This window comes from Cryptosporidium parvum, chromosome 7, assembly GCF_000165345.1.
Source record: "Cryptosporidium parvum Iowa II chromosome 7, whole genome shotgun sequence".
NCBI lineage: Eukaryota > Apicomplexa > Conoidasida > Eucoccidiorida > Cryptosporidiidae > Cryptosporidium > Cryptosporidium parvum.
Window position 1 is genome coordinate 490,208 of NC_006986.1, and position 25,027 is coordinate 515,234.

Sequence of the window (25,027 nt, forward strand, 5' to 3'; positions counted from 1 at the left end):
TTTGGCGGCAACTCAGTTTTTAGATCAGCATTGGATGGCAAATGAACCAATATGTGGAGAACTTAGGTGCGGCTTAATATTTGTGTTTTTATTAAATTTTTACTCAAATGTTTAATATTTAGACACTTAGTTATCTATTTGAAAAAAATGCTGTCCTGATTTGTTAGAAGTTCTCTTAGTTATCTTCGTTGAATAGTAAGCAAGTATAGATGGTGGATGGTAGGTTCAGTGAATATATTTCCTTAAGATGCTAACCAAAAAATTAAACCGTAATTTCTTTATTCAATCAAAATTTTCAAGAGGAATTGTATATTTTTGTGAAAGATTGGTGCCTTATTCGGTGCCAGAGTTGTATTCTACTGTTATAGATGTGGCAAAATATAGGCAGATATTTCCATGGATTTCAGAAACTGAGATAACTAAGATTTGGGGATCTATTCATAATAGAGATATTTTTTTTTCAAGACAAAAAATCAAATTTGGTATTTTTGGGGGATATTTATACTCCATTGTAGAAGGAAGGAAGCCAAATTCAATAATAGCTTACTGGCCACCAAAAGAAGTTTTGAAGATACCTATTACAATTGAGAAGTTTTCATCCTTTGTTAGATCTCATAGAACAAGTTGGGAATTTATTGGGAACTATAAATATGGCTTGACTAAGGTTTCGTGCAAACTAGAGTTTGAATTTGATACGATTCTAATGGATAAAATAGCACAACGCTATATCAAAGATATGACAGAGACAACCATTAACACACTAATAAATCACATTAAAAAAAGTGAAAGTTTGAATACATATAGTCTGAATATTTAGAAATAAGCATTAGGAACTATCAAAATAAAATACATTGTATGACTTCTTTATTTTTTTTAATAATTTGAACACGTACAATCACGATGCACATGAATTGACTCCTATTCTCAATTATTATAGATAGCGAATAGACTATTTATTACGTAATATTTCTTATATTGATTTAATGTAAGTCCTATATTCCGTATTAATTTACATTGTTTGCTGCACTGCTCGAAGATTGCGAATGTCCATCACTTATATGAGCAGCGTTATCTCTTGATTCTGCAGATGTATGTCTTTGGACAGAACTTCTTTTGCCTCTGTCAGTCCCAGAAGCATCTGAAAATCCTTCAGAATGATAGCTTCCTTCAGAGAGACGACTTCTCCTTCTTAGTTCTCTTTGCCTAATTCCTCTTCTTATATATCTATCATTCATCTTTAGGGATCTAGCAATAGGAGAAAACCCAACAACAAGACCCAACAGTAGGCCTAATATCAGGCCTATAACCCACGATATGGTTCCAGAGTGAGCCATTAATCCAATTGATGCCCCAGTTCCTAATCCACCAATACCTCCCAAAGCTGCTCCAAGTCTTCCAACAAGCAATACTGACATGAAGAGATTAGTTAGAGACCCACCGAGTGAAAGAGCCCCAGCAAAGCAAGACGAAACTAGTCCTCCAACAAGCATACCAACAAATATTCCAAGACCTCCGCTACCTGCCAGCCAGTATCCACCTCCTTTCCAAAAATGTGAAGACTTAAGGCCAAGAGAGAACAGGGCAGATTGCCAGTATATAGCCAAGAAGGCCATCACCATATATGCCGCGAAAGATATTATTGATCCACTCCAAACTGGCCAACAACAACATTTGCTGAAACAGAATCCACATTTTATTTCCTCATCTGTTAAAGGAGCATTGCCCAAAGAGCTAGATACATTTGAAGCTACTGTAGATGAAGGCAAAGTTTGAGTATTCGCTGTGGTTCCACTGGAGCTTGATCCTGATTTCAAAATTGGAACGTTTTTGGTCATGAGCTTAAACCCTCCACTAGATTTCAAACATATTTTAGTATCACTATTTGCTTGAATAAAGGCTAAAGAATATTTTGAAGACTTTGTTGTATGCATATTTGGAACACTAATTGCTGAACATTCTGACTTCTCATCCTTAAGACTTAGCGACCCAGAGATTCCGGAAGAGTCAATTGTTATCTTCTCTGCGTTTTTCAATCTTGAAAAGTTACTTGAAATGATTGACCTTTTATTAGAGGTTGAGGTTGAATCTTCCTCTTCTTTGATGTGTTTTTCATCAGTATTTTCTCCTGTTTCCTTATTTTCTTCATTACTTTCACTCTTTTCCTCTTTATTTTCATTCTTTTTTTCTTTATCTTCATTTTTTACCTCTTCTTTCTTATCTTCACTTTCTTTATCTTCACTTTTTTTATCCTTTTCATCCTTTTCTTTCTTTTCATCCTTTTCTTTCTTTTCATCCTTTTCTTTCTTTTCTTCTTTTTCTTTCTTTTCTTCCTTCCCTTCATCACCACCTTCTTCGCTCTTTGAATCTTTAACTGGGCATTTTTTCAGAATTTCTGAACATCCTGACTCGCATACAGACAAGACCATAATTTCATTTGACAATGTTCCAATGTCTGATGACTCCTCGTTACATGCTAAAGTGCAAAATAGATTCTTTAAAAATGAAGAACATTCCGTATTTGCGCCTCCATTTAATTCTGAATATTCTTCTGCCATGGAAAGCAACTTATCAGAACAACAGGCACATGGATTGTTAGAACAATCCTCTGTACTTGATAGCAATGGGTTTTCTGTTTCTACCTTTGCTTCTGAAGCTATCGGAACTCCATTTGTGAACTTATAAGCGCATACTTCCAATAAAAGTAAAAATAATAATTTGATTGATAAACTTTTTAATGCATACATTTATTTTCAGATTGCATCTATACTACTTCTTAGTTAGGTCCAGTTTAATACTGGGTAATTCTTATAATGAATTACTTTTGAAATTGTACAGCATACAGAACTTAAGCTCCAGTAGTCTTTTACCGTAACTTAGCCGGAAACTTGTACTTAAAAAAATCCGTTCTCTGATTACTCAAACAAAAACACTCCTTTATATTAATATTTTTTTCCGCCTCGATATTCAATTTCCCAAAGAAGACATGTAATACACATACGCATGCCTAAGTGCTAGCAATTTTATTAAATTTACATATATAAATTTATATATATGTATATATATTTAAAACTCTCAGTATTTTATACTTATTTAACATTCAAGTTTAAAGCTTAGTTTTAAGTTCATATAATCTCTTAGATGGATTTTTCTGCAATATATAATATTTTTTAACCAAACTCTCATCTTACAAATAAATAAAAACTTCGAATTTCCCGCCTCCTTTTATAGATTTGCATGCACCTAGAAGTACTAATTAAAGAAAACTACTTATTTGTCAAAACGAGAGATAAGTGGAAAGTAATTCTAGGATTAGAACTTAAGTAGTTTTGTTTGATCGACTATAGTAGGTTTTAAAACTAGACTTTGAATCAAATTATTTTACAATTTTGGATACTTTGCGTGTGCAACAATACTAATTCATTAATATATTAGCTAAGCTTTAGTTTAAGGACATCAAAATATCTAGTAAGTGCTGATCTACTGCGGTTTTGTTAATGATTGATTCACATATACTGATTGCTGTAGCTTCGTCAAACAATTTTGCTAGGTACAACAATAGGTGAAAGTCGTTGAGGAGATTGCAGGAAGTCAAAGGTACTGATGTTAGCCTGGATTTAATAAATTCTGAGACATCGCTTGGTTTCTGAGGAACAATTCTATTTTCTCTGGGAAACTGTGATGAGGAAAAGAAAGGTTTTGGTTGGATAGGGGCGGACTCATTAATGCGCACTATTAGCCAGTGGGCATCAAACTTGCGGGTAGATACACCCTTTTCTAGGATTTGTGGTAGAATCTCACCCTTATCCTCTTCTCTAATAACAATATGAGTGTCGTCCTTTAATCCTTTCTCATCAATTATTTTGTCTCTGAGAAGAGCTAATCCAAGGTCAGAAACTGCAAACGCATTTGGTATGGGGTCTCCTCCTTGGATAGACTTACAAGGAGCAATTGTACAGCAAATAAAGCTGCTAACAGGATAGCCAGTGTAATGAGGTGTTTTTAGTGCTTCTAACTGAAGCTTTCCAAGAGTAACAATCTCATTAGAAGTTAGTACTTCGTCTCTCTCATTATGTGTGAAAACCAATCCTAAACATTCGAGACCAAGAGATTGAGCAACTCTATCGACTGTAGATTTAAAACTATCATTTTCGAGAATAAGCTTTCCTGGTTCAGCTTTCTCATCTTGTGGAGGTTCGTAAATTGCTTCCATTACAGCTCGAATACCCATCGGATATGTACTATCTTCTCGATAGTATCCATACATCCAACCGACTCTTTGTTTCATCATACCTAATTTTGACCTCCAATAGTCAACAAATTGCATTGCTTCAGACAAATTCATCATCTCAAGGTGGTCAACGTGTCGATAAGCTTGGTGCCTTAGTGTAACTGAAGGGGGTATTTTGTTCATTACTCCTTTTGAAATAAAGAAAGATTTGTAGGATTGCTTAAGTGGTAGGTCATCAGTGACAAAATTTCTTTCGCTTAAAAATGAATCAAATGATTTAAAATGTGGCCCTTCACTTTTTTCCACGCTATTATTCATATCCTTAGAATCAGCAGAAGAAGAAGATGGATAGTTTGAATTTGAGGGCTTCTTTTCAAGTGGAGGAAGGTCACTTGTTGTCATATGTTTTGGCCTTTGGATGCTTTGCGTAGCAATCTGTGGAGTTGCATCAGTAATCAAATAAACTATCGAGCCATTAAAAAGACCATGTTGAAGCACACTAAGTGAGTCTCCCTTCAGTAGTGTGTTCCCATGTGAGTCTAAACTTAGAAGTTGTTGTTCTTCAGGAACCTTAAGCGACTGAGCTATCTTTGACTTTAACATTGAAAGGTTACATGTTGAAGGAATTGTCACTCTTGATCTTCCAGAGGAAGAGAAAACCCGGATAATCCATTCTTCGTGCATTATTTAGGCTTAATTTAGGTTCCTGAATTTTCTTTGTAAGGAAAACTTTTAGTATTTGGGTTTTGGGTCTTAGCCTTTGAAACTTTTTAGTTTAACTTATACCTCAAGTTTTTTTATTACTCCAAAAAAAAAGAGAAATATTAAGTAATTTTTTCTCAGGGAATTCCTTTCAAACCAAATTAAGAGGATAATCTATTTCTCAAATTTTTTGGGAATATTTTTACCCTTTAGGTGCAGAAAAGAAAACTTTATACCGTTATTATGCGCACCCCCCCACCACGTGGGGACTGAGGCTCGACAAGTTTTTAATACAAAAGTCGCTAAAAAAGTGAAATTCAATAGTTAATAGCAACATCGAATTAATTTCAATTTGGTTACAAAGATACAGCAGTTTTACATCTTAATAGCAGGATCCGAAAGACTCAGCCGAATTTTTAGCCAAATTTGTGCTTATTTGGTACAGAAGATATTTAATTAACTAAGTATAAACTTTAATTAAAGATGCCCAGAGAATTAGTTACATTACAGATTGGGCAATGTGGGAATCAAATAGGCATGGAATTTTGGAAGCAGCTATGTACTGAACATGGCCTGGATGCCAATGGAACAGTAATCAAAGACAGTGGCCCACTTGAAGATAGGAAAGATGTGTTTTTCTATCTTTCAGATGACAGCCATTATGTTCCTCGAGCCTTACTATTTGATTTGGAGCCTAGAGTTCTAAATAGTATAAAATCAAGCGAATTCAAACACCTTTACAACCCAGAGAACTTCTTTATTGGAAAGGAGGGCGGCGGAGCTGGAAATAACTGGGGTTGTGGTTACGATACAGGGGAGGAGGTTTATGATGAAATACTGGATATGATTGATCGAGAAGTGGAAGGCTGCGAAAGTATGGAGGGGTTTGTTCTTTGCCACTCAATTGCAGGAGGTACCGGTAGTGGGATGGGGTCTTATATTTTAGAACTGTTAAATGAACATTATCCAAGAAAACTAATTAAAACATTCTCAGTTTTTCCAATGCTTAATAATGAGAGCTCTGATGTAGTGGTTCAGCCATATAACTCTGTGTTAACTCTGAAGAGATTAGCTTTAAACGCGGATTGCGTTGTAGTTCTTGATAATACTGCCTTGAGTGGAATAGCTGAAGATAGATTGAATTTGACGAATCCAACATTTGCCCAAACTAATGCTTTAGTCAGTACAGTAATGGCTGCTTCGACTACAACACTTAGATATCCGGGATACATGCACAATAATTTGGTTTCATTATTCTCCACCTTAGTTCCAACTCCAAGATGCCATTTTCTCGTGACATCATACACTCCAATTACAATTAGTCAAAATATACAACAAAATGTTAGGAAAACAACAACTTTGGATGTAATGAGACGACTTTTACAACCAAGTAATATTATGGTTAGCACAAATATGAGGAAGGGGACGTATATATCAATATTGAACATTATTAGAGGTGAGACTGATCCAATGGAAGTACACAAAAGTTTGCAGAGAATCAGGGACAGGAATATGGTAAGATTTATTCAGTGGGGCCCTGCAGCAATTCAAGTAGCTCTTTCAAAGTATAACCCATATTCTACTCAACACAAGGTGAATGGTTTAATGATGGCCAATAATACGGCTATAGCCGGCTTATTCCAGAGATGCGTAGCTCAGTTTGATAGATTAATGAAAAGAGGAGCCTTCCTTGACAACTATAAGAAACAATCAGTATTCCAAGATGGACTTGACGAGTTTGAAAATGCAAGAGAGGTATCAGAGATGTTAATTGAAGAATATAAGAGAGCAGAGAGAAACGACTATATGCTTGCAGGTTATAATACAGATTCTGGTTCAAAGAACTTACAACTTGATGGTTTATCTAGACAAGAACCTCCTTTAAATGAATACTCTGATGACTTGTATAATTATTACTCCAAGGAGAACAACCCAAATTATAACACTTATTGCTAAACAAAATAAATAATTCAAATAGACTATAAAATTAATTAGCACTAGTTTCGACTACCTTCCGCGTACTTCTCCTTTCTTTTCTTAGTTTTCTCTTTTCGGACCTCCTCATGCATTTTGGGTATTCAATTTTAGGATTTACTACCAATGTCTTTATACTTGGGGGCAGAATTTGGATTTGAGGTGAGCTTATGCCATCCGCTTCTAAGTATGGTATTTCAAACTTACTTTGATTGGATTTAATCAGCTGCACCAAACCAGACCTAACAGTTTCGTATGAATACTCGGGTTCTTTTGAACCAAGACTTTTTAGTCTCTCAGGTTCAATTTTCTCTCTTAATCCTACGCACGACATAGACAAACTTGATCCAGGAAGCCATTTAGCCATTTCATCATTATTAGCCAAGATGACACATGGAACATTATTAATCTTGCATGCTGTCAAAATATGGTTCCCAATTCCGAGTGAAAAAAGCTTTTGAGTGAATATGACTCCAGCAATACTAACAATATTTCGCAAAACTTCGTTGCACCCAATGAAAAAGAGCCCTCTAGACCATTTTATGTCTTTATTTCTAATATTTCTAACAACACTATTAGAAATGAGTTTGGATTTCACCAATTAAGTGAATAAACTTACCTGTTAAATTTATTATAAAATAATTCATGGGCATCCTGAGTTAGTACTTGCCTAAAAATTAAAAGCGTTCGTCATTTTTCCCTTAAAAAACGCAGAATTGTAGGCTGAGACAAACTTACCACTTTGTTTTAGTATTTGTAAGTAAACTATGTCTCGTTCTTACAGAATTTTTTCCTCGGTCACTTCCTTTGCTGCTCGCATTCATTTGACCAAATCTCTCTTGCATAACCCGCCCATGCATCGAGCGCCGTACTTGTGGCGGTATCTGTGTACAAATTTGTGGGCTGCAGGATCAGGAAATAAGTAACTTTTTAATAAGAAAAAAACTCAGAAAGTGCACTATAACAGTATTTGGAAAAAAGAGGGCTGGGAGTTGTTCAGCGTACATAGGAGAAGGTTTGAGATCAGCTTTGTATCTGAAAGGGCCTTCTTGGATAGGTTGCATTTGCTGAATTAATCTAAGCCTTGTAAGATGAAAGGAAAATATAAGACATTTTTTAGTTTCAATGTTGATATTTTAAAAGATAATAAAACAAACCCATATGGTCCCTTTTCGAGAAACGATGAGTTATCATTTGAGGAAATAGGGTACCTTAGATATCAATTAGACTATAATGAGTTTTTCAATACTAAGGTCGACGATAAGGAAAATCTAAGTAAGGTTTGCCAAAAGAGAAACTCTTGCAGTTCAACAAATAAAGATTCCTGGGTTAAAAAGGACCTTGATTCCAAGCGGATTTCTATATTAGAGCCTGTTACCAGTGAAAAAGTTGAATTAAATAAAGTTAGCGAGGTAATTGAATCGTTAAGCTTAAATTATATACAAAAAGATCAAGCTGTAATTTCTCCAATAGATTCGCAAGACAGTAACTATGCTGCATTTAAATTGGGTAGCTGTGGTAATTTTGACAAAAGTGAGGAAGGGGCTTCTTTTCGCTCCGAAGATAATTACTATTTGGTCTCATTATTTGGTGTTCATAAATATAACTCAGAGAAAAATTTAACTTTTGAAAAATCCCTTTTTTCTATGGGATTGATTTCAACCATGAATCCTTATCACATAAGATCTCGCTCATTTAGGGAGTCAATCATGCTAAATCACATCAATGAAAGGTACAATAATTATTCAAAGCTCCAACTATGTGCTGTCCCATATATGCTTTACCAAATCAATTTGGCTTCTGTAACTAACAAGGATGATGCTCCAAGGTTGAACCAAAGCTCGTTTAAAACTGGTTATTCTTTTACCTTGGAAATCAACCAAAGTTATAAGCGGACCTTTATGCTTAAAAAATTAATTGGGTCAGGAGCAAATGCGAGTGTATTTTCTTCTGATGTTTGCACAATAGTGAACGAAAACCTGGTTAGCGTATTTTCATGCGCTGTTAAAGTTCAGCATAAAGACCTTGGGCTCAATGTTAGGGAAATTTATGGTGGGCTATCTCTTTATAAGAGAAATAAAAAACGCATAACAGGTATTATTAAGAGGGCTTCTATAGAAATTGAGAAACCTTTGATTCTGAATGAGTACCAAACAAATAGTTTTAATGAAGATATTAAAAAAAGGTCGCCGCTAGTTCAAAAAACAGCCAGAAGCTCAATAAGTACAACTTATTTACCCGGAAGTAATATACCCTCTAGTAGGAATTCGTTAAACTCGTGTTTTGCCCCTATGGATACTGCAAATGAGAATCAATCGAATGAAAATATGGCATTTAGGACTTCAGTGAGTAGCCTTGCACATACTCCAAACATAAGCTTTTATGCAAGTTCAGGAAACACTCCAATAAATAATTTTAGAAAGAGCTCAGTATCTTCTGTAAAGACAGCTAGTAGAATTTCTGTTTCTTCACACTGTTCTTGCAACTACGTTGACTCCGCTTCTGACGGAAGTTCTTTAACCAATCCAATTGAAATCGGAGAGGGGGTAACCATATTTTGTATAACCGAGCTATATATAGTTTCTCAAAGCTCATCAGGGATGATCCAGAACATCTTGACTAGGGAGATGATGAAGGGCAACCGAGAGCAAGAAAATAATCAAAAGAATGCGGAATTAAATGACGAACTTAGCGCTTCTGTGGGTATCTCAATACTACCTACATTTTTTGGAGCGCAAAGCTTACAAAACATACTAAACGAGTTTTACCTAAGGAATGGAATGACTATGGAAGAGCCTATCCTGTTATTTCTCACTTATCAATTTGCTGAAACCCTCCTTGCATTTAATGAAATGAAAATATTACATGGAGATATTAAGCCTGACAACATATTACTATATCCAAATCCTAGTTTTTGTGAGGAAGGCTGGAATAATGATACAAACCTGTTTACTTGTCACCCACTGATTCCAGAGAGCCATGAATTACCGATATTCATGTCAATAATTGACTTTGGGAGAAGTCTAGATATAGGAGAAATTTACAAAAACACCTTCTTTGAAGGAAATTGCCATGCAAAAAGCTTTCTTCCTCCTGTAATGTTAGAAAATCTCCCCTGGCTTCACCACATTGATATCTTTGGCATTGCCTCCACAATACATTGCTTAATTACTGGAAGATATATGGAGCTCACAAAGTGGAGCGATGAGACCCTCAGGTGCTTGGAATATAAACACACTAAAAATAAACAAGATGAAAATGATATTCTTAAAGTTTATAACTATAGAATTAAGAACCAGAGTTCATGTCTTAAAAGAAATTGGAGAATAGAGTTTTGGAGCAATTTCATGACTAATTGTATCAACTTTTGCCCCATTCTCGACTCTAGATCTATACCAAATTCTGCTGAATTCCAGGGCTCTCTCTGTCATAATAATAAAACTGGGCTAGTTTCAGAACAGACAAAAGGTCTTCATGTTTCCCAATCAATTGACGAGATCTCGCGAAACATTACTGTTTTCTTAAGAAAGGTTCAAGCGGACATCATCTCGATTTTCCAAGAAGACCAACAACTCAAAACTACTCTTTATAAGCAGCTCTTGAAGATTAGGAAGCAGCTCCAAAATGTCTCCACCTCAAATTAGATATTACTTTAATGCTTTTCTTGAGTCCCAATCTCATAAAAGGTTTGTTATTAATTGCCGCCATTTGCTGGCGGTAAATGCATGTATATGTGTGGGGTGGTAATAGTGCCGGGATTAATAATTAGTAATAGGCTTATAATTCTTGGTTAATATTGCTTTTTTTTTTTTTGTTATTCTTTTTGTTACTTTTCTGATTAAAAATTCAAATTTTGGTCTCCTTTCCAACTGTGACAAGGTCTAAAGGATGCTAGGAGCCCAACAACAGAAAAGAATAGAGTCCATTCGACAGGAGTTGGACTACTGTCTGCATAAAATGAATGATGTTGATAGTGTTGGAAGAGGTAGGTTGTAATTTTTTTCAAGTAATTTTTATATGTACTAACTTGTAATCCGAACACAATTGAAGGGCTCGAAGACCTTAAGATTTTGGTCGCAAGAATGGAACTGGGGGACATCCATGGAGTACTCTCAAGCGGCCTCTTGGACTCTGATAAGATGAGACCAATGGGCAGGAGGTTCAGCGTCAAAGTAGTTGACTATATTGTTGAGCGCTTTGGAACGGAACGCACTCTGCCCTACATCTCTTCAATAATGGCATTCTTAATTCAAGGATGCAAAGATATGGAAGTGCATGTCCAAAATTCAGCAGTCTCAACTATAGGATTAATTGCCAGCTCATTTCTTGCCGAAGAGATTTTTCAACTTAATCAGGATATTGTAGACAATTTCTTTGATCCATTATTTCAATTCTCAAAAAAGGAAAGCAATCCAACAATTCAAATTAGTTCGATTGCAGCAATTAGTTCTGCGATAGATGGGATGAGTACAAACCTAGTAATTATGAATCTTAATAAACTTATGGGAAACTTGGTTCCAATTATGATGAATCCTAATACTTCAGAGGCATGTAGAGCTGTAGTAATTGACACTTTGAGAAAGTTGGTTGTTCTTGTCTGGACTTTTCTACAAGAAACATCTTTTGGAAGCTCTCCAGGTATGTATGATCTTAAGCAAAAGCAAAATATGGACCCAGAATTGAATGTATGCGCAGAAGGTCTTGAATTAAAACAAGTTGAGGGTATTAACGATCATTTGATCCTCCCTATTACTTGGAAACAAATCAGCAGTATTTTTAATGGGATACTTAAAGAATTACACCCTAACTATACTACAAATAGTAAGAATACCAACGTTAGAAGTGCATCTCTCTCTCTTCTAACTGAAATCATGGTTTGTTGCTTTGTTGCACAAGCGGGAGCTCTCTTGGCTGCGCACAACAGCAATATCCCTTTGCAAAAACCCATTGATGGAATTAAAACTTATGCAGAAGTCATAATTAATGTAGTAAACCTTGGAGCTAAAGATAAGTCGCCCAAAGTTAGAGAAGTTGCTCAATATTGTATTAAAAGGCTTCAAGAGGCTAATGAAGCTTACATTCCTGATGGTAGCGAAATGATGAGTTTTACTCAAAACATACAAATAATCGAAAAGGAACAGCTCAACAACCAAAATATTTCTAAGAGTTCTAAATCCCGAAATAGAATTATGAATGAAAATTTCTTTAAAAATGCAACCGATGAGATTTTAGTTAAGCATGTTTCGCCTCCCTCAAGCTGGAGACAAATACAACGCAACGCTATAGAAGACAAAGACCAACAGACTAAGTTAGATATGACAACAAAGAGTAGTGAGGAAGAACAAGTTGATAAAGAAGACCAATACCCTGCTTCAGTTTCTAGTATTACGGAAACTCAGTCAGTCCATAGTAATAGTAACAGTTTCGTGGGTGCGAACGACTTACTTCCTCAAGATAATACAAGCAATACTCAAAATTACCCTCCTCTGCATCTTACTGAGGCTGTTAACCAAAATCTATTCTTGCCAGGCTCTAAATATTCTGCAATATCTTCAAATATAAACGCTCCTCTTCCGTCTCCCCTTTATATCGTCACTCAACCTCCAGTCATTCAAGGCAATGTGATGAACCATTCAGGTATTAATCAAGAATCAAGTGAAAAACAATTAATTCTCGAAAAGAAGGTAGAAGAACTAAGTAAAGAAGTAAAAAGACTTATTACAAGACAAAACGAACTGGAAAATGTCGCCCATGTATTAAAGATGGTTGCGATACATAGAGTGGACTCCCTGGAAGAGAAGATAAAAGGCTTGTCAGATTCCCTTAGGGAGACTAAAAAAGAAGTAAGGCTAGAAATGGACGAAATCCAGAATGAAAAGGCAACCTTGGAAGAGGACTTAAGACATTTGTCTGTAAATGAGAGAAAGGAGATTATTGGAGATTTTCGCAGGCAATTATATAACAAGGCAAAACAAATAGTAGTTGAAAACAAGTAGTAGAGATCTTTAAGTAATGCTTCTACTTCCAAAAAACTTTTTTTTGTTAAAATACTAGGTTTAAAGATAAAAAAATTAAAAGTTATACTTAGTCTGACTTTAAGTTATTCATCTTCGGGATTTTTTCAAAGCTCTTATTGAATTTCTTGGAAATATTGTCGATGTGAGGGGACACCTTTGGGCCTACAATGCTTGTGTAGAAGGAGTTGATGTAGTTCTTAAGTAAGAAAATATTGACTGCGACGGTAGTGAAAACAAAGAATCCAAGGTTTCTGAGAAAAATGGATGAAAGTGCCAATACTAAGAATGAAACAAAAGAAATGAATGGGAACTCCCATGAAATAGCGTCTATAGCAAGTTCAATCTTCTTGTTCATACATTCTGCAATGGAACTACAATGCTTTTCGAGCATTTCAGATGTTACCAAATCCTTTTTTTTAATAGCTTCAAGTTTCTCTGGAGCTACCTTAACACAAATTCCTCCAGCCAAAATCAAGAGAGAGAACACTGAGCAAATGAATCCGAAGAAGTTCCTTCCAAAAAAGATCATAAATGCATTAAATACGGTTGAAGCAACCACTGATTTCCACAGAGACGACCCATCGAGGAATCCCTTTATCATGCAATTGCATTCTGTCATCTTTTTGTCTAGTTACTCTTTCAACTTTACTAAACTGATAAATTATTAGAGAAGACTTAAAGTATTTTATTAATTATTTCCTCTAATGTCTGTTATGTCTTTCCCTCAAAAAACAATCAACGAGAACCCCCAAACCAAACTTTTTGCAACTTTTAAATAAGAGGGGTGTACCCCGAATAAAATACACAAAAATTCGAGACTAGTTGGCGCCAGAAACATGAATGACAACAAAAATTAATTAAAACAGAAATTATAAAATAGTTTGTAATAGTAATAAAAATTGTAGATTCATACTATGCATAATAATAAATATATCCTGTAGGCTTAGCTATTCTCCCTGGGAAATAATGCTGTTAGGAAGTCGGTTGATGTTTTTGTTATGTTATTTAAAAGATTATTTGGATACTCTATAAGCTCAAAATCGTTTCCATCCTCATTGTATAGTTCAAAGCAGATTGGAGCGGGGCGGATGTTTACATTGTAAATAGGGATCTGGTTCCTATATGCGTAGTGCAGACAACAATCCGTGCAGAGAACGCTGAATGATGTCCCAATAAAGATCATTAAGTCAGCTTCGTTCATCCATGTTTGGGCTTTTTCCCACTCATAGAAAGTATGACTGGTATATGATTCGTCAAACAAAAGAAATAATGGTAATGATGGAGAACTGCAAGAGGGACATGACCATTTTAAATAGAAGTCCTTTGGGATCTTGTTATCTTGGTTAAAAAGCCCTTTCCAATCTATATATGAAAATTTTGAACTTGAATAGTCACAATTAGGATTTGCACATCTAAGGTAATGAATTCTTCCGTGAATTTCAATAATATTTTCTCTTGGGCAATTTGTCTGTTGCATGAGCCCATCTATATTTTGAGTGATTACTTTGATTCTGTTAGGAAAATCTGAACACAACTTTGAGAGTACTCTATGTCCTTCATTTGGTTTAGCTGTTAGAAAGCTGCTCCAGAATTTGAAGTTATTTTGAAATATAGAATACCATTTTATGGGATCTTTTCTGAAACTGCCTATTGTTGCCCAAGCCTCTAGTTCAGAATTCCAAATCGCTGAGCCATCTCCACCGTCAGATTCCGATCTAAAAAGTGGGATTCCAGAGTCCAAACTTAGCCCTGCCCCTGTAATAAAGAGAATCTTCTTGCCACTATCAAAAATCTCGCTTCTCAGACTTGCCAAGACCGTGCCAATTCTAGTGTTCATTGATGTTCAATCTACAATCAATTGCCTCTGAAAAATAATCAACTTAATAACCCTAATAGAACTTGAGACTATATTTTTAAAGAGAAAGGATGCAAGATCAACCTAGGAAAAAAATTTCTCGTCCCCGGAACGAATTGCTAATATGTTGAACAAAGCGACGTCTGAATTAATAACTCTATTAAAATATTAATCAGCGCTTAAATAGTTCATAGATTTCTTTATCGCACTACTTAATTAAGAAATATCCATACTGCTAATGGAATACCTCGTCAGTACTTAGTGCTCAGTATTAGTAGTTATGTAAAAGTAAAGTAGTTTCAATTTTCTTTCATATTTACATTCGACTTCCTAATCGAAGACGTTATCAAAAAACTGTCATGATGGAATTTACTTAAACAAATATAACGTGTCTCGGCTTCTAATTCCCCGCTACTAAATATTTATTAGTACAAGATCAATGACGAGTGCCTGTGTGCTAGAAAGGTGTGGTGACCGAGTGGTTAAGGTGGTGGCCTGCTAAGCCATTGTGCTCTGCACGCGCGTGTTCGAATCACGCCCACATCGTTTTTTCCCTTTTTCTTTTTTGCATTTTAAACTTTTTCTCTATTTTAGTTAAAGAAAAAAACAATCGTTAATTTACATATTTACATATATTTTTAATATTTATACTAATTTCCCTAGCATTAAATTCAACATGAGATAGAAAAATACAATAGATCTCGAAAGACATGATGTGAATTATTTTTGTACACCTCCTTTTTCCAAAAAACTGTTTTCATTATGCTGAAAGAAATTCATCCAAGAAATTCCATTACTAATTATATCCCTGCTTCTGCATTATCTTTTAACTACAAAGTTTCGCAATCCGACTATTAGAGATTGGCGCCATATCTGCTCCCGGTTAGTATCGTTGTGAGCACAAAGTTTTTGGAAAATTAGAAGCCATAAACCAGAAGTCTAAGGGTTTTTGAAAATATGGCAGACTCTGGAACTATTAAGCAAAATAACAAGAGCCCCAGTGATTTCCTGAGACAAGTCATTGGAAGTCCGGTTATTGTTAGATTAAATAGTGGAGTTGATTATAAAGGATTACTGGCCTGCTTAGATGATAGGATGAACATTGCCATGGAAGACACAGAAGAATATGTAGACGGAGTATTTGTTGAAAACCACGGAGATACCTTCATTAGAGGAAACAATGTTTTGTACATTTCTTCTCCTCCAAAGTAGAAAATTCTTTCAAGTTACCTTAAATTAAGAAATTGAATGTAAATTGTTAGACTCATCTAAAGCTGACTAGTAAATTATTTAGATAGCTTATTAGAATCCAATGAATTTAGGTCCGTTTTTAATCTTTGTTTTTCATATTTTCGGTAATTCGTTTGACGAAAGTCTGGAATTGCGGTTAAAGGGTTTTTGATGCATAAAATCGTTTTGTTCAGATAAATTACAAGTTTAATTAAGAGAAGCAAAAAAAATGACTGAAATTTCAGGTTCACTTTGGAATGCAAATAACTGGCACTGGGAAGAGAAAGATTATTCTAAATGGGGTAAAGAAGAGCTAAGAACAATCATGGAGTCTATTAAGTATTCTTTTGAGCTCGAAGCTCCAAAATTTGAACTATCATTCTCAGATCTATCAATCAGAGGTGAAGCGTCTATTTCGGTAAGGAAAAAACAACCGATTTTAGCCTATGAGTTTTCAATATCTGGAACTTGGTCAGTAAATGAAGTAGAAAGTCAAAAGAAGATCATTCTTGGTCAAATTACAATTCCAGAGTTCTCTGTGGATAATTATGAAGAAGACTTCCCTATTATGATCACATGCAAAGAAGTTATAAGTAAGGACTACAACTCAGAACTTATTCTTTCAGAGATGAAAAAGAAGGTGGTTGTAAAACTGAGAAAAAAACTTATGGAATTTCATAATAAACTATTAAATAAGGAGAACGACCAAAGAAAGATTGAAACTGAGAGAGTTAAAAGAGAGGAAGAAATTAAAACAGCAGAAATTGCTAGAGTTGAGAAGGAAGAGGAGAAAAGACAAATTTACAATCAACAAATTGAAAAGGAAACGTTAATTAAACAAAGAGAATCTGAAGCATCAACTAAAACAATTGATCCTCATCCTCAAGCTCAAGGAAGTGTTTGGAATGCAAACAATTGGCACTGGGAAGAAAAACCAGAAACCAACTGGGTTATTTCTACGTTAACAAAGATGATTGAAGATCTATCAACAAATAAATCTGATTCAGGAAATTCGGATCTGATCCCAATCAGCTTCTCTGAAGTGAAAGTGACTGGGGAAGCATCCTCAAGCGTCAGAAAAGGCAAAAAAATTTGCGTCCTAGACTGCAGCGTTTTTGGGAGATTTAATGCAATCATTCCAGAAGGAATGTTAAGTCAAAACAAAGAGTCAAATCTAATTGGCTCATTTTCTCTTACAGAGATTAATATGATGGATACGCACGATTACGGAAAGAAAATTAATTATGAATCAGCAGAATTGGGATTAAAGACGGCTGATATCCCAGAGTTTATTGATTTTAAAGGAAAAATAGAAAAACAAATTTTGGGGAGTTTAGATAGTGCGATACAAAAGTTCTGTGTTGAATTTCTAAATAAATAAATAGAATTAGCTACTATAATTTTGATATACTACAAATCTATCCTTCATGTATTATTTTGAGAATTCACTCATAGCCACGTTGGTCTTTCCATCTCTTAAATCATACACATAAAGAACAACCTTATTGCCTTGAAGGGCCATTAGCATGAAGGATGGAGGAGCATCTGGAGTTAATGCACTAAATGCCCCTGTTGCTGTTCCAGGGTTTAGAAACAATTTACCATTTTTCTCAAAAACCCTTAATTTATGTGTGTGTCCAGTTACTAATATATCGCAATCTAGACGTCTTTGCCATTGCTCAAGAGAGCCAGGATCGTCCCATGGAAGAACCTGGTTTCCATGCATCAATCCTATCTTAAATTCTCCAATCTGTACTACTACATATTCGGGAAACACGCCATTACTTTCAGGGTCAGGATTAAAAATTGCAGAGTCCAAGTCTCCACTAACTATGTATACATTTTTGGTAATATTTTTCAGCATTTCCACGTATTCTTGCGAGCATACATTACCTGTGCAGAGAACGTAGTTGATTTTATCAGTAGCCAGCAGCTCTCTAAAATTTGACGGCAACTCTTTTGCTCCGTAGGGAATTTTTAAATCACCAATCAATAGCACTAAATCTCCAAAGTCTGTGGAACTCATTCTTATAGGAGTTGTTTGAGCTTCGGATCTTCTTATTATTAAAGCTATCAAAACTATATTTGCATAAATAAATTTACTTAAAATTCTATTAATTAATATTTACGAATCGCAGTCCTGAGGAAACTTCTTCCTTATAAAAGACTATTTTTTTAATTAAAGATGAATACCTTAAAACCCCCAATGTATTAATTTATAGTTTTCCTACTTCTTTAGATAGCTTAGTCTCTTCTCAGACTCAAGCCTTAATTAGGGCTTTCGCAATACCCCCCAATACCCCCAACCGAAAAATAGCCATTTGAGTTGGCGCCTAAAGTTTGAATTTTTTGCATGCAATGATGATTTTTTGATCTAAAAGGAGTTAATAGATAAATAAGAAAATTCTTTATATTGGATATGTAACCTGAGATTTACAAGGAACTAGAACCTTTCTTTCGCACAACTTACTGTAAAAGTTAGGTAATTGCTTTAAAGATGAAATTTCCAAAGGACTTAATAGGCTTTTGGATATTATCGTCAATGTTTTTTATCTGTTTTTCATTAGTTTATGGTACTAAAACAGAAAGCAATGTCAAAAATAGTCTCCCATACTTGGAACTAAACAAAGGAAACAAACAAGGTCTATTGCGACAGCACAGAATGGTGGGAGAATTTTTGGAATGTACTTATGTTGAGCATATCGATAAAAATTTACAAGATGGAAAAAATGAGGATTATTATCCAGGAACAGGAATTGATCGAAACAAAAGTAGAGTGGTTTCTTTGGAATCAATTGATATTTCGAGTAAAATCATCAAAACTTTGGAATGTCAGAAAAAAATTATTGAACGTTGGATGAAAGATATTACTAAAACTTTAAAAGAAAATTTGTTTTCAGTCATTGAAATAAGGAGCTGGAGAGAAATGACAAGACCAAAAAGCTTGAATGGAGAAGCTGGCGAAATTTTAGCAATTCTAGAGAATAAAAACTCGAGTCCATTAAATAAAGTTAAAGAGGCTGTGGAGGCATTTGAAAAGTATATAACAGAACTTCACGATGCCTACTCAGAATTCCGAAATTCTGAAGAAAAGCTGGAATCTGCTTCTACTGAAGAAGAAAAAAGAACCAGAGCACAAGTTGCAGTGTTAATTCTTGGTCAAAAGGAGAACAGAAGTCTGCTTAAATTTACAAAGATAATACGCAACAACGCGGACGATGCAAGAGATTCAAAAAAACTTCTTGAGAAACTGTTTCCACTACTTTCTGGTGAAAGCTATAACAACAGAATTCTTCAAGCTCTGGAGCTTATTCAAATTTGTTTCTTTTTACTTAATGGTTTGAATGTTTTATCCGTATTTGAAGAACAGAGGTTATCTAATAAGTTCAGAAGGGATATGGAAAGAAGGAATTTAATTTACCAGCACAAAATTGAAAATAAAACTCTTTCAAGGTACCCAAAATTCTCAAACTCACCAAATTTTAAGGATATATCAAATTTCCTCTTGAGCTCTGTAAATAAATCAAGTGATGCTGAAAGTGAAAATAAAGTAAAAGTTGAATTTATTCAGATGTTTGATGAGATTACTCAAGACTTTGGTATTCGTTGTCCATATTTTCTTACTTCAATATTGAGATCCGGAAAAGTTGGTCACTCTTTAAAAGGAGAAGAGTTGTTCGATTTAAATGCAGTAAAAAATTGTCGGCTTGCATGGAAGGAAATATCTTCGTATTTATATAAAGAAGGCCAGATTGTTCCTTCAGCTGCAATTAGACAAGCATTGAAGAAAGCCCTATACAAACATGTTAAGACAGTTTATGTTTGGCCTAGAAATGCTTTAGGACTATTTAAAAGTCTTTTTGATCGTTCTGAATTTGAAAGAGCATTTGATACTAGCAATGAAAAGAGATTTATATCCACTTGTTCTGAGGCTATAAATAAAGAAATTGGTCTAGGAACTTCCCATGCAGTTAGTTTGGACGAAATTGCAATCATATGTTTTGATTTCTTTAATTTATTAGAGTTTTACACAGATCAGTACAACTACGGAAATCAGGAGAATGTTGGAAGAGATGGAAACACCATTCTAGCAACTAAAAAGTACGTAAATATTAATACTTTACCATCAAAAATTAAGGCAAAAGCACTGGACGTAGCTTGCTCTAGAACATTAGTTGGATTAATCGACTTTCCGCCATTCAAATCTAATGATCTTGACAGAACGGTTATCGGTATTCTAACAACAAATTTTATGGAAACATGTGTTCAACGTATAGAAACTGTTCTTGGAGAGGCGTCGAAGTATAGAATAAGTAATCCCCAAACAATATGTACAGAAGTTAGAAATATCCTTAAGGACTATAATATGTTGTCTCAAAAGCCTGAAAATATAGAGGGTTCAATGGATATTTTTGAGCAATTTAATATTCTTGATACATCTATAGTTACAGAAACTTCAAAAGGTGCATCCAAACCCTCGGATAGCATTGAATATCTAAAAATGCTTCAAAGTAAGCTTGGTAGCTTACAGCCAAGTTTTCAATCTACCCAAAGTAAAGATATAGGAATTTCCCCAATAAGACAGCTTGACCCTGTGAAGGCATATAATTTGGTCCGAAAAATGCATTTAGACTGGATGGAGCAAATGAGAAATGATCCAAGATATAAAGGTTTTACAGATTTAGAATTGAAAAATAACTCTCCTTGGAACAAACAAATGAAACTTTGGCATGAATTAATCACTCCTGAATTACCTGAAGTTAGATATGCAGCATCATACCTTAACAATAGACCTTCTAGATTTCCGTTGATTTCTGGAGATAAGAGAGGAAAACATAAAAAAATCACTCCTTTAGAGGAATTTCTTAATGAGGATTTGGATCCAAAATATAGAGCCAGATATCCACTAGTTGAAAATGGTCCGTTCGAAGAACAAGATTTTTATTATGATGACGAATATTATAAACATCCTTATGAAGATTCTATAGCTGCTGAAGCAGCTCAAACTCGAGAATATTACATTAAAAGGAAAAATGGGAGCTATATAAAGAACGAGAAAGGAAGTTATATTAAAGAAAGAAACGGAAAGTATGTTAAAATCAATAAAGGAGATTATATTAAAGAAGGGAGAAGAAACTATATTAAAAAAGACGAAGGCTATTATACTAAAAATGGTGAGATAAACCAGCATTATGCCGCAGTTCCAGTTATCCATGGAGAACAAATCACAGCGCAATTAGTGAGACCCAATAAAGAATATAATATTAAGGCATACCAAACAAGGAATAATGCTTTGATTAACTACTCCTATATTGACAATGGATGCAAAGGCGAAGAATTACCTTTACTCTGGGGACAAAGAGCAACCATTTTACATGAAAATATGATTAAAGGTTTCAAAATGGTTAAATATAGAGGGAAATATGGGCCAGGACATTTTGTATCTATGGATGATATATGTTATATTTTGGAGAGAGACTTTAAGGTGAAAAGAAATTATTTTGAGGATATTTCCAAAGTTAATTTAATGGAATGTCAAAAATGGTTTACAGAATATCTTTCAAAACTCTGGCCGCCATTTAACATGGAAAGCTTTAAAGCTGATGTAAAAACTTTATGTTGGGATTCTGGATTTAGAGGCTGGTTATAGGGGAGTTTATTAAATTCTCTAATTTTTTTTTCAAGCATGTAAATCCACAATTTGTGTTGGCGCCAAATCTGCAATGTAGATTATTTTTATGTTCTTTTAGAATATTTGATTTATTACTAGATAATTAGCTGTAAAATCTATAATTTGTTATACACACATTTTTAGGTTGTGACTTTTATATTTAATATGACATGTAACCGAACATGATTCAACAGAAAATTCGTCTTTTCAGACATGTATTAAGAAATATAAGTACACAGGTTCTGAGAACTAAAAAACCTATTTTTAGACAAATAAATGGTTTGAGAAGCATAGAAAGTTACAAAATTGCACCCCAAAATGGAATTGGGCCCATATTTTCCGAACTCAGTAATGGAATGAGAGTAATTACATTGGAAAATAGTAATAAAATAGCATCGCTGGGAATCATCATAAAGATGGGTTCTAGATTTGAATCAAAGAGTTCATTTGGATCATCAAGAGTTCTTTTTAATATGATACTTTCCCAAGAAGGAAAAACTTCGCAGAATTGCTTGCCAAATAAACTGGCATTAAACGGATTAATGTTGGCAGGTGGCTTCAATAGAGAATATACTTCATTTTTATTGGAATATTTGAAAGACCAGGGAATTGAAAATACCCAGGAATTCTTCGATGGAATATTTAAATTCTACAAAAAACAATTCAGTGATGAGGAATTAGAACTCGCTAAGAAAAATATTAAAGAGGAATTGTTGTTTGAGTTAGAGAACCCTAGTATTATGCTTAATGAACTTTTGCATTCTACCGCATGGAAAGAAAATTCCCTAGGAAATAATCAATCAACATCTTTTGATCAAGTTTCAGATCTTAATATACAGAATCTAACTGACTTCAGAAATTCAAATTTTCTTTCGCGTAATACTATAATTGTTGGAACTGGTATCAGTCACGACCATTTAATTAAAAAGATCTTGAATTCATCAAGGAAGTTTGATATAACGGAACAAAATTCTGTCAATAATTTAAAAAATGATGAACAAACTATGAAAATTCCAAAGTATGTTGGTGGCTTAGTAAAAAATAAGTTGCCCCATTACGGTTTTACAGATATATTGATCGCATTTGAAACCAATCTGAATTGGAAAGGACGTGAATTGGTTGCATTATCTGTACTCCAGGCTTATCTTGGTGGTGGAAGCTCCTTTAGTGTGGGAGGCCCAGGGAAAGGGATCCATTCAAAACTTTTCTTGGATGTATTAAATAAATTTGACTGGGTTGAAAGCTGTAATTGCTTTGTTAACCAATACAGTGATACAGGATTATTTGGGATTCACATTACTTCTTACCCAGGATACTCATTAGAATCTATTAAGGTAATAGCAAAGCAGCTTGGTAAAATGAAAAATATCAGTGAAAGGGAGCTTGAAAGAGCTAAGAATCTGGTTCTAAGTACTATTTGTACAGCTTACGAAAACAGGAGTCATTATATGGAAGAGATTTCCAAACAAATACTTTCATACTCTGAGTTCATTGAATTGGATGAAATAATCAATTGTATCAAGAGTATAGGTATAGAAGATATCAAAAAGGTTGCGGATTTAATTCTCTCCAAGGCAGACAGGCCTACAGTAGTCGCAGTTGGGACTGATATGAATCAAGTCCCAAATTACAACGAAATTATTTCAATAATATCTAGGCAAGTCAGCAATTATTAAATCTAAGAAAAAATAATTGTTAAACCAATACTACTACTCATTTAGTTTCTTTTAAATAATTATTTATATTTGTTAATTTCTTACCCACAGCATTTTCTCGCCATTATGGCGGTTCACACTGCCGCCTGAATATTGTCAAAAGTAGCAACAGTGATGTTTGACAGGCTACTAATACTAATTGTTGTAATTGGAAATTTCGATTTCTTATTAAGCTCAAAATATGAACATAGAGGGCGAAAAGCCAAGCTCAACAAATTTTAGCCGGGTTTCTACTCATAGCCATATTAGAGGATTGGGTTTGAAGAATGATGGGACAGCATCAAATGACGGATCATGCGGAATGATCGGCCAACTACAAGCCAGGGAATCTGCAGGGGTTGTTTTGAGTTTAATACAGAATAAAAAGTTGGCAGGGAAGGCTGTATTATTGGCTGGCCCACCTGGTACTGGTAAGACAGCAATTGCCCAAGCTATAGCGCATGAATTAGGTCCAAAAGTTCCATTTTGTCCAATGGTGGCATCTGAAGTGTATTCAGCTGAGGTTAAAAAGACTGAAATACTTATGGAAAATTTTAGAAGAGCTATTGGACTTAGGATTAGAGATGTTAAAGAGGTATATGAAGGCGAGGTTGTTGAATTAGTCACTGAAGAAACTGAAAACCCCCATGGAAACTTTGGAAAGGCAGTATCAGCAATAGTATTGACTTTAAAATCAGCAAAGGGAACAAAAACGCTTCGTCTTGCTCCTCAATTAAGTGATGTTTTTCAAAAAGAGAAGGTAAAGGTTGGAGACATAATTTATGTTGAATCTTCTAGCGGAATTGTTAAGAGATTAGGTAGATCAGATTCATTTGCCACAGAGTTTGACTTAGAATCTGAAGAGTATGTTCCTCTCCCAAAGGGAGACGTTTATAAAAAGAGGGAAATTGTTCAAGATATTACCTTGTATGATCTAGATTTGGCAAATGCTAAACCTCAAGGTGGCCAAGATATCATTTCATTATTGGGGCAATACGTACGTCCAAAGAAGACAGAAATAACTGAGAAACTTAGACTAGAAGTTAACAAAAGTGTAAATGAGTATATTGACCAAGGAGTGGCGGAGCTTGTCCCAGGTGTATTGTTTATTGATGAAGTACACATGCTCGATATTGAGTGTTTTACGTTCCTTAATAGAACTCTCGAAAGCTCTCTGGCTCCTATTGTTATTTTTGGAACCAATAGAGGCGTATGTACCGTTAGAGGTACTGATATGCTTTCTTCGCATGGAATTCCTGTTGATCTATTGGACAGACTTCTAATAATTAGAACAATTCCATATAATATTGAAGAGATGATTAGAATTGTTTCTATTAGGTGCGATATTGAGGGGATAAAAATGGATAAGGAGTCTTTACAGCTTATTGGAGAAATCGGTAGCTCAACATCATTACGTTATATATGTCAGTTATTGACTCCTGCTCATATTATTGCAAGCACTTTTGGAAGAGATACCATTTGCAAATCTGATATTCAGGAGGTAGATAGTCTCTTTTTCGATTCTAATGCATCTGCTAGAAGATTGGCTGAAGACTCTAATTCATTTATCCTCTAGTTGGAATAATATATAAGTTATTATTTAATAGTTTATAGTCAGATTTATGAATGATACTTAAAAAGTTAAAGTCATCTAGC

At 34.7% G+C, this 25,027-nt stretch overlaps 15 protein-coding genes and 1 non-coding gene across 16 annotated transcripts; 11 read left to right on the forward strand and 5 right to left on the reverse strand.

Moving 5' to 3' along the window:
• Nucleotides 1-247: 247 nt before the first annotated feature.
• On the forward strand, nucleotides 248-817 carry cgd7_1950 (hypothetical protein; the record flags this gene model as incomplete). Its single annotated transcript, XM_628370.1, has 1 exon — nucleotides 248-817. One exon carries the CDS (start codon nucleotides 248-250, stop codon nucleotides 815-817), a length of 570 nt encoding a protein of 189 aa, XP_628372.1.
• Nucleotides 818-1,004: 187 nt separating this feature from the next.
• Nucleotides 1,005-2,744, reverse strand: cgd7_1960 (membrane protein with multiple cysteines at the N-terminus.; the record flags this gene model as incomplete). The annotated part of the gene is made up of 1 exon (XM_628371.1): nucleotides 1,005-2,744. The coding sequence occupies one exon, from the start codon at nucleotides 2,742-2,744 to the stop codon at nucleotides 1,005-1,007; it is 1,740 nt and encodes a 579-aa protein (XP_628373.1).
• Nucleotides 2,745-3,439: 695 nt separating this feature from the next.
• cgd7_1970 (nuclear pore associated protein (NLP4) with N-terminal ubiquitin domain) lies at nucleotides 3,440-4,915 on the reverse strand (the record flags this gene model as incomplete). The annotated part of the gene is made up of 1 exon (XM_628372.1): nucleotides 3,440-4,915. A coding segment is annotated over one exon (1,476 nt), but the record flags the coding sequence as incomplete, so codon positions are not given.
• A 492-nt stretch (nucleotides 4,916-5,407) lies between these two features.
• On the forward strand, nucleotides 5,408-6,886 carry cgd7_1980 (gamma tubulin; the record flags this gene model as incomplete). The annotated part of the gene is made up of 1 exon (XM_628373.1): nucleotides 5,408-6,886. A coding segment is annotated over one exon (1,479 nt), but the record flags the coding sequence as incomplete, so codon positions are not given.
• A 31-nt stretch (nucleotides 6,887-6,917) lies between these two features.
• cgd7_1990 (hypothetical protein) lies at nucleotides 6,918-7,271 on the reverse strand (the record flags this gene model as incomplete). Its single annotated transcript, XM_628374.1, has 1 exon — nucleotides 6,918-7,271. One exon carries the CDS (start codon nucleotides 7,269-7,271, stop codon nucleotides 6,918-6,920), a length of 354 nt encoding a protein of 117 aa, XP_628376.1.
• A 724-nt stretch (nucleotides 7,272-7,995) lies between these two features.
• cgd7_2000 (Bub1p related protein kinase) lies at nucleotides 7,996-10,548 on the forward strand (the record flags this gene model as incomplete). Its single annotated transcript, XM_628375.1, has 1 exon — nucleotides 7,996-10,548. The coding sequence occupies one exon, from the start codon at nucleotides 7,996-7,998 to the stop codon at nucleotides 10,546-10,548; it is 2,553 nt and encodes an 850-aa protein (XP_628377.1).
• A 438-nt stretch (nucleotides 10,549-10,986) lies between these two features.
• On the forward strand, nucleotides 10,987-12,900 carry cgd7_2010 (hypothetical membrane protein; the record flags this gene model as incomplete). The annotated part of the gene is made up of 1 exon (XM_628376.1): nucleotides 10,987-12,900. One exon carries the CDS (start codon nucleotides 10,987-10,989, stop codon nucleotides 12,898-12,900), a length of 1,914 nt encoding a protein of 637 aa, XP_628378.1.
• A 281-nt stretch (nucleotides 12,901-13,181) lies between these two features.
• Nucleotides 13,182-13,589, forward strand: cgd7_2020 (hypothetical protein; the record flags this gene model as incomplete). The annotated part of the gene is made up of 1 exon (XM_628377.1): nucleotides 13,182-13,589. The coding sequence occupies one exon, from the start codon at nucleotides 13,182-13,184 to the stop codon at nucleotides 13,587-13,589; it is 408 nt and encodes a 135-aa protein (XP_628379.1).
• Nucleotides 13,590-13,864: 275 nt separating this feature from the next.
• Nucleotides 13,865-14,764, reverse strand: cgd7_2030 (bacterial-like Sir2 family protein; the record flags this gene model as incomplete). The annotated part of the gene is made up of 1 exon (XM_628378.1): nucleotides 13,865-14,764. A coding segment is annotated over one exon (900 nt), but the record flags the coding sequence as incomplete, so codon positions are not given.
• Nucleotides 14,765-15,240: 476 nt separating this feature from the next.
• On the forward strand, nucleotides 15,241-15,322 carry cgd7_2035 (the record flags this gene model as incomplete). Its single annotated transcript has 1 exon — nucleotides 15,241-15,322. It is a non-coding gene; the product is annotated as a tRNA-Ser (tRNA).
• Nucleotides 15,323-15,706: 384 nt separating this feature from the next.
• Nucleotides 15,707-15,988, forward strand: cgd7_2040 (small nuclear ribonucleo protein; the record flags this gene model as incomplete). The annotated part of the gene is made up of 1 exon (XM_628379.1): nucleotides 15,707-15,988. A coding segment is annotated over one exon (282 nt), but the record flags the coding sequence as incomplete, so codon positions are not given.
• Nucleotides 15,989-16,217: 229 nt separating this feature from the next.
• cgd7_2050 (Hch1p like mystery proteins.) lies at nucleotides 16,218-17,387 on the forward strand (the record flags this gene model as incomplete). Its single annotated transcript, XM_628380.1, has 1 exon — nucleotides 16,218-17,387. A coding segment is annotated over one exon (1,170 nt), but the record flags the coding sequence as incomplete, so codon positions are not given.
• A 51-nt stretch (nucleotides 17,388-17,438) lies between these two features.
• On the reverse strand, nucleotides 17,439-18,032 carry cgd7_2060 (vacuolar protein sorting 29; the record flags this gene model as incomplete). Its single annotated transcript, XM_628381.1, has 1 exon — nucleotides 17,439-18,032. One exon carries the CDS (start codon nucleotides 18,030-18,032, stop codon nucleotides 17,439-17,441), a length of 594 nt encoding a protein of 197 aa, XP_628383.1.
• A 471-nt stretch (nucleotides 18,033-18,503) lies between these two features.
• Nucleotides 18,504-21,656, forward strand: cgd7_2070 (large membrane associated channel; the record flags this gene model as incomplete). The annotated part of the gene is made up of 1 exon (XM_628382.1): nucleotides 18,504-21,656. One exon carries the CDS (start codon nucleotides 18,504-18,506, stop codon nucleotides 21,654-21,656), a length of 3,153 nt encoding a protein of 1,050 aa, XP_628384.1.
• Nucleotides 21,657-21,859: 203 nt separating this feature from the next.
• On the forward strand, nucleotides 21,860-23,353 carry cgd7_2080 (mitochondrial processing peptidase, insulinase like metalloprotease; the record flags this gene model as incomplete). The annotated part of the gene is made up of 1 exon (XM_628383.1): nucleotides 21,860-23,353. The coding sequence occupies one exon, from the start codon at nucleotides 21,860-21,862 to the stop codon at nucleotides 23,351-23,353; it is 1,494 nt and encodes a 497-aa protein (XP_628385.1).
• A 220-nt stretch (nucleotides 23,354-23,573) lies between these two features.
• On the forward strand, nucleotides 23,574-24,947 carry cgd7_2090 (Ruv DNA-helicase-related protein; the record flags this gene model as incomplete). Its single annotated transcript, XM_001388345.1, has 1 exon — nucleotides 23,574-24,947. One exon carries the CDS (start codon nucleotides 23,574-23,576, stop codon nucleotides 24,945-24,947), a length of 1,374 nt encoding a protein of 457 aa, XP_001388382.1.
• Nucleotides 24,948-25,027: the final 80 nt, after the last annotated feature.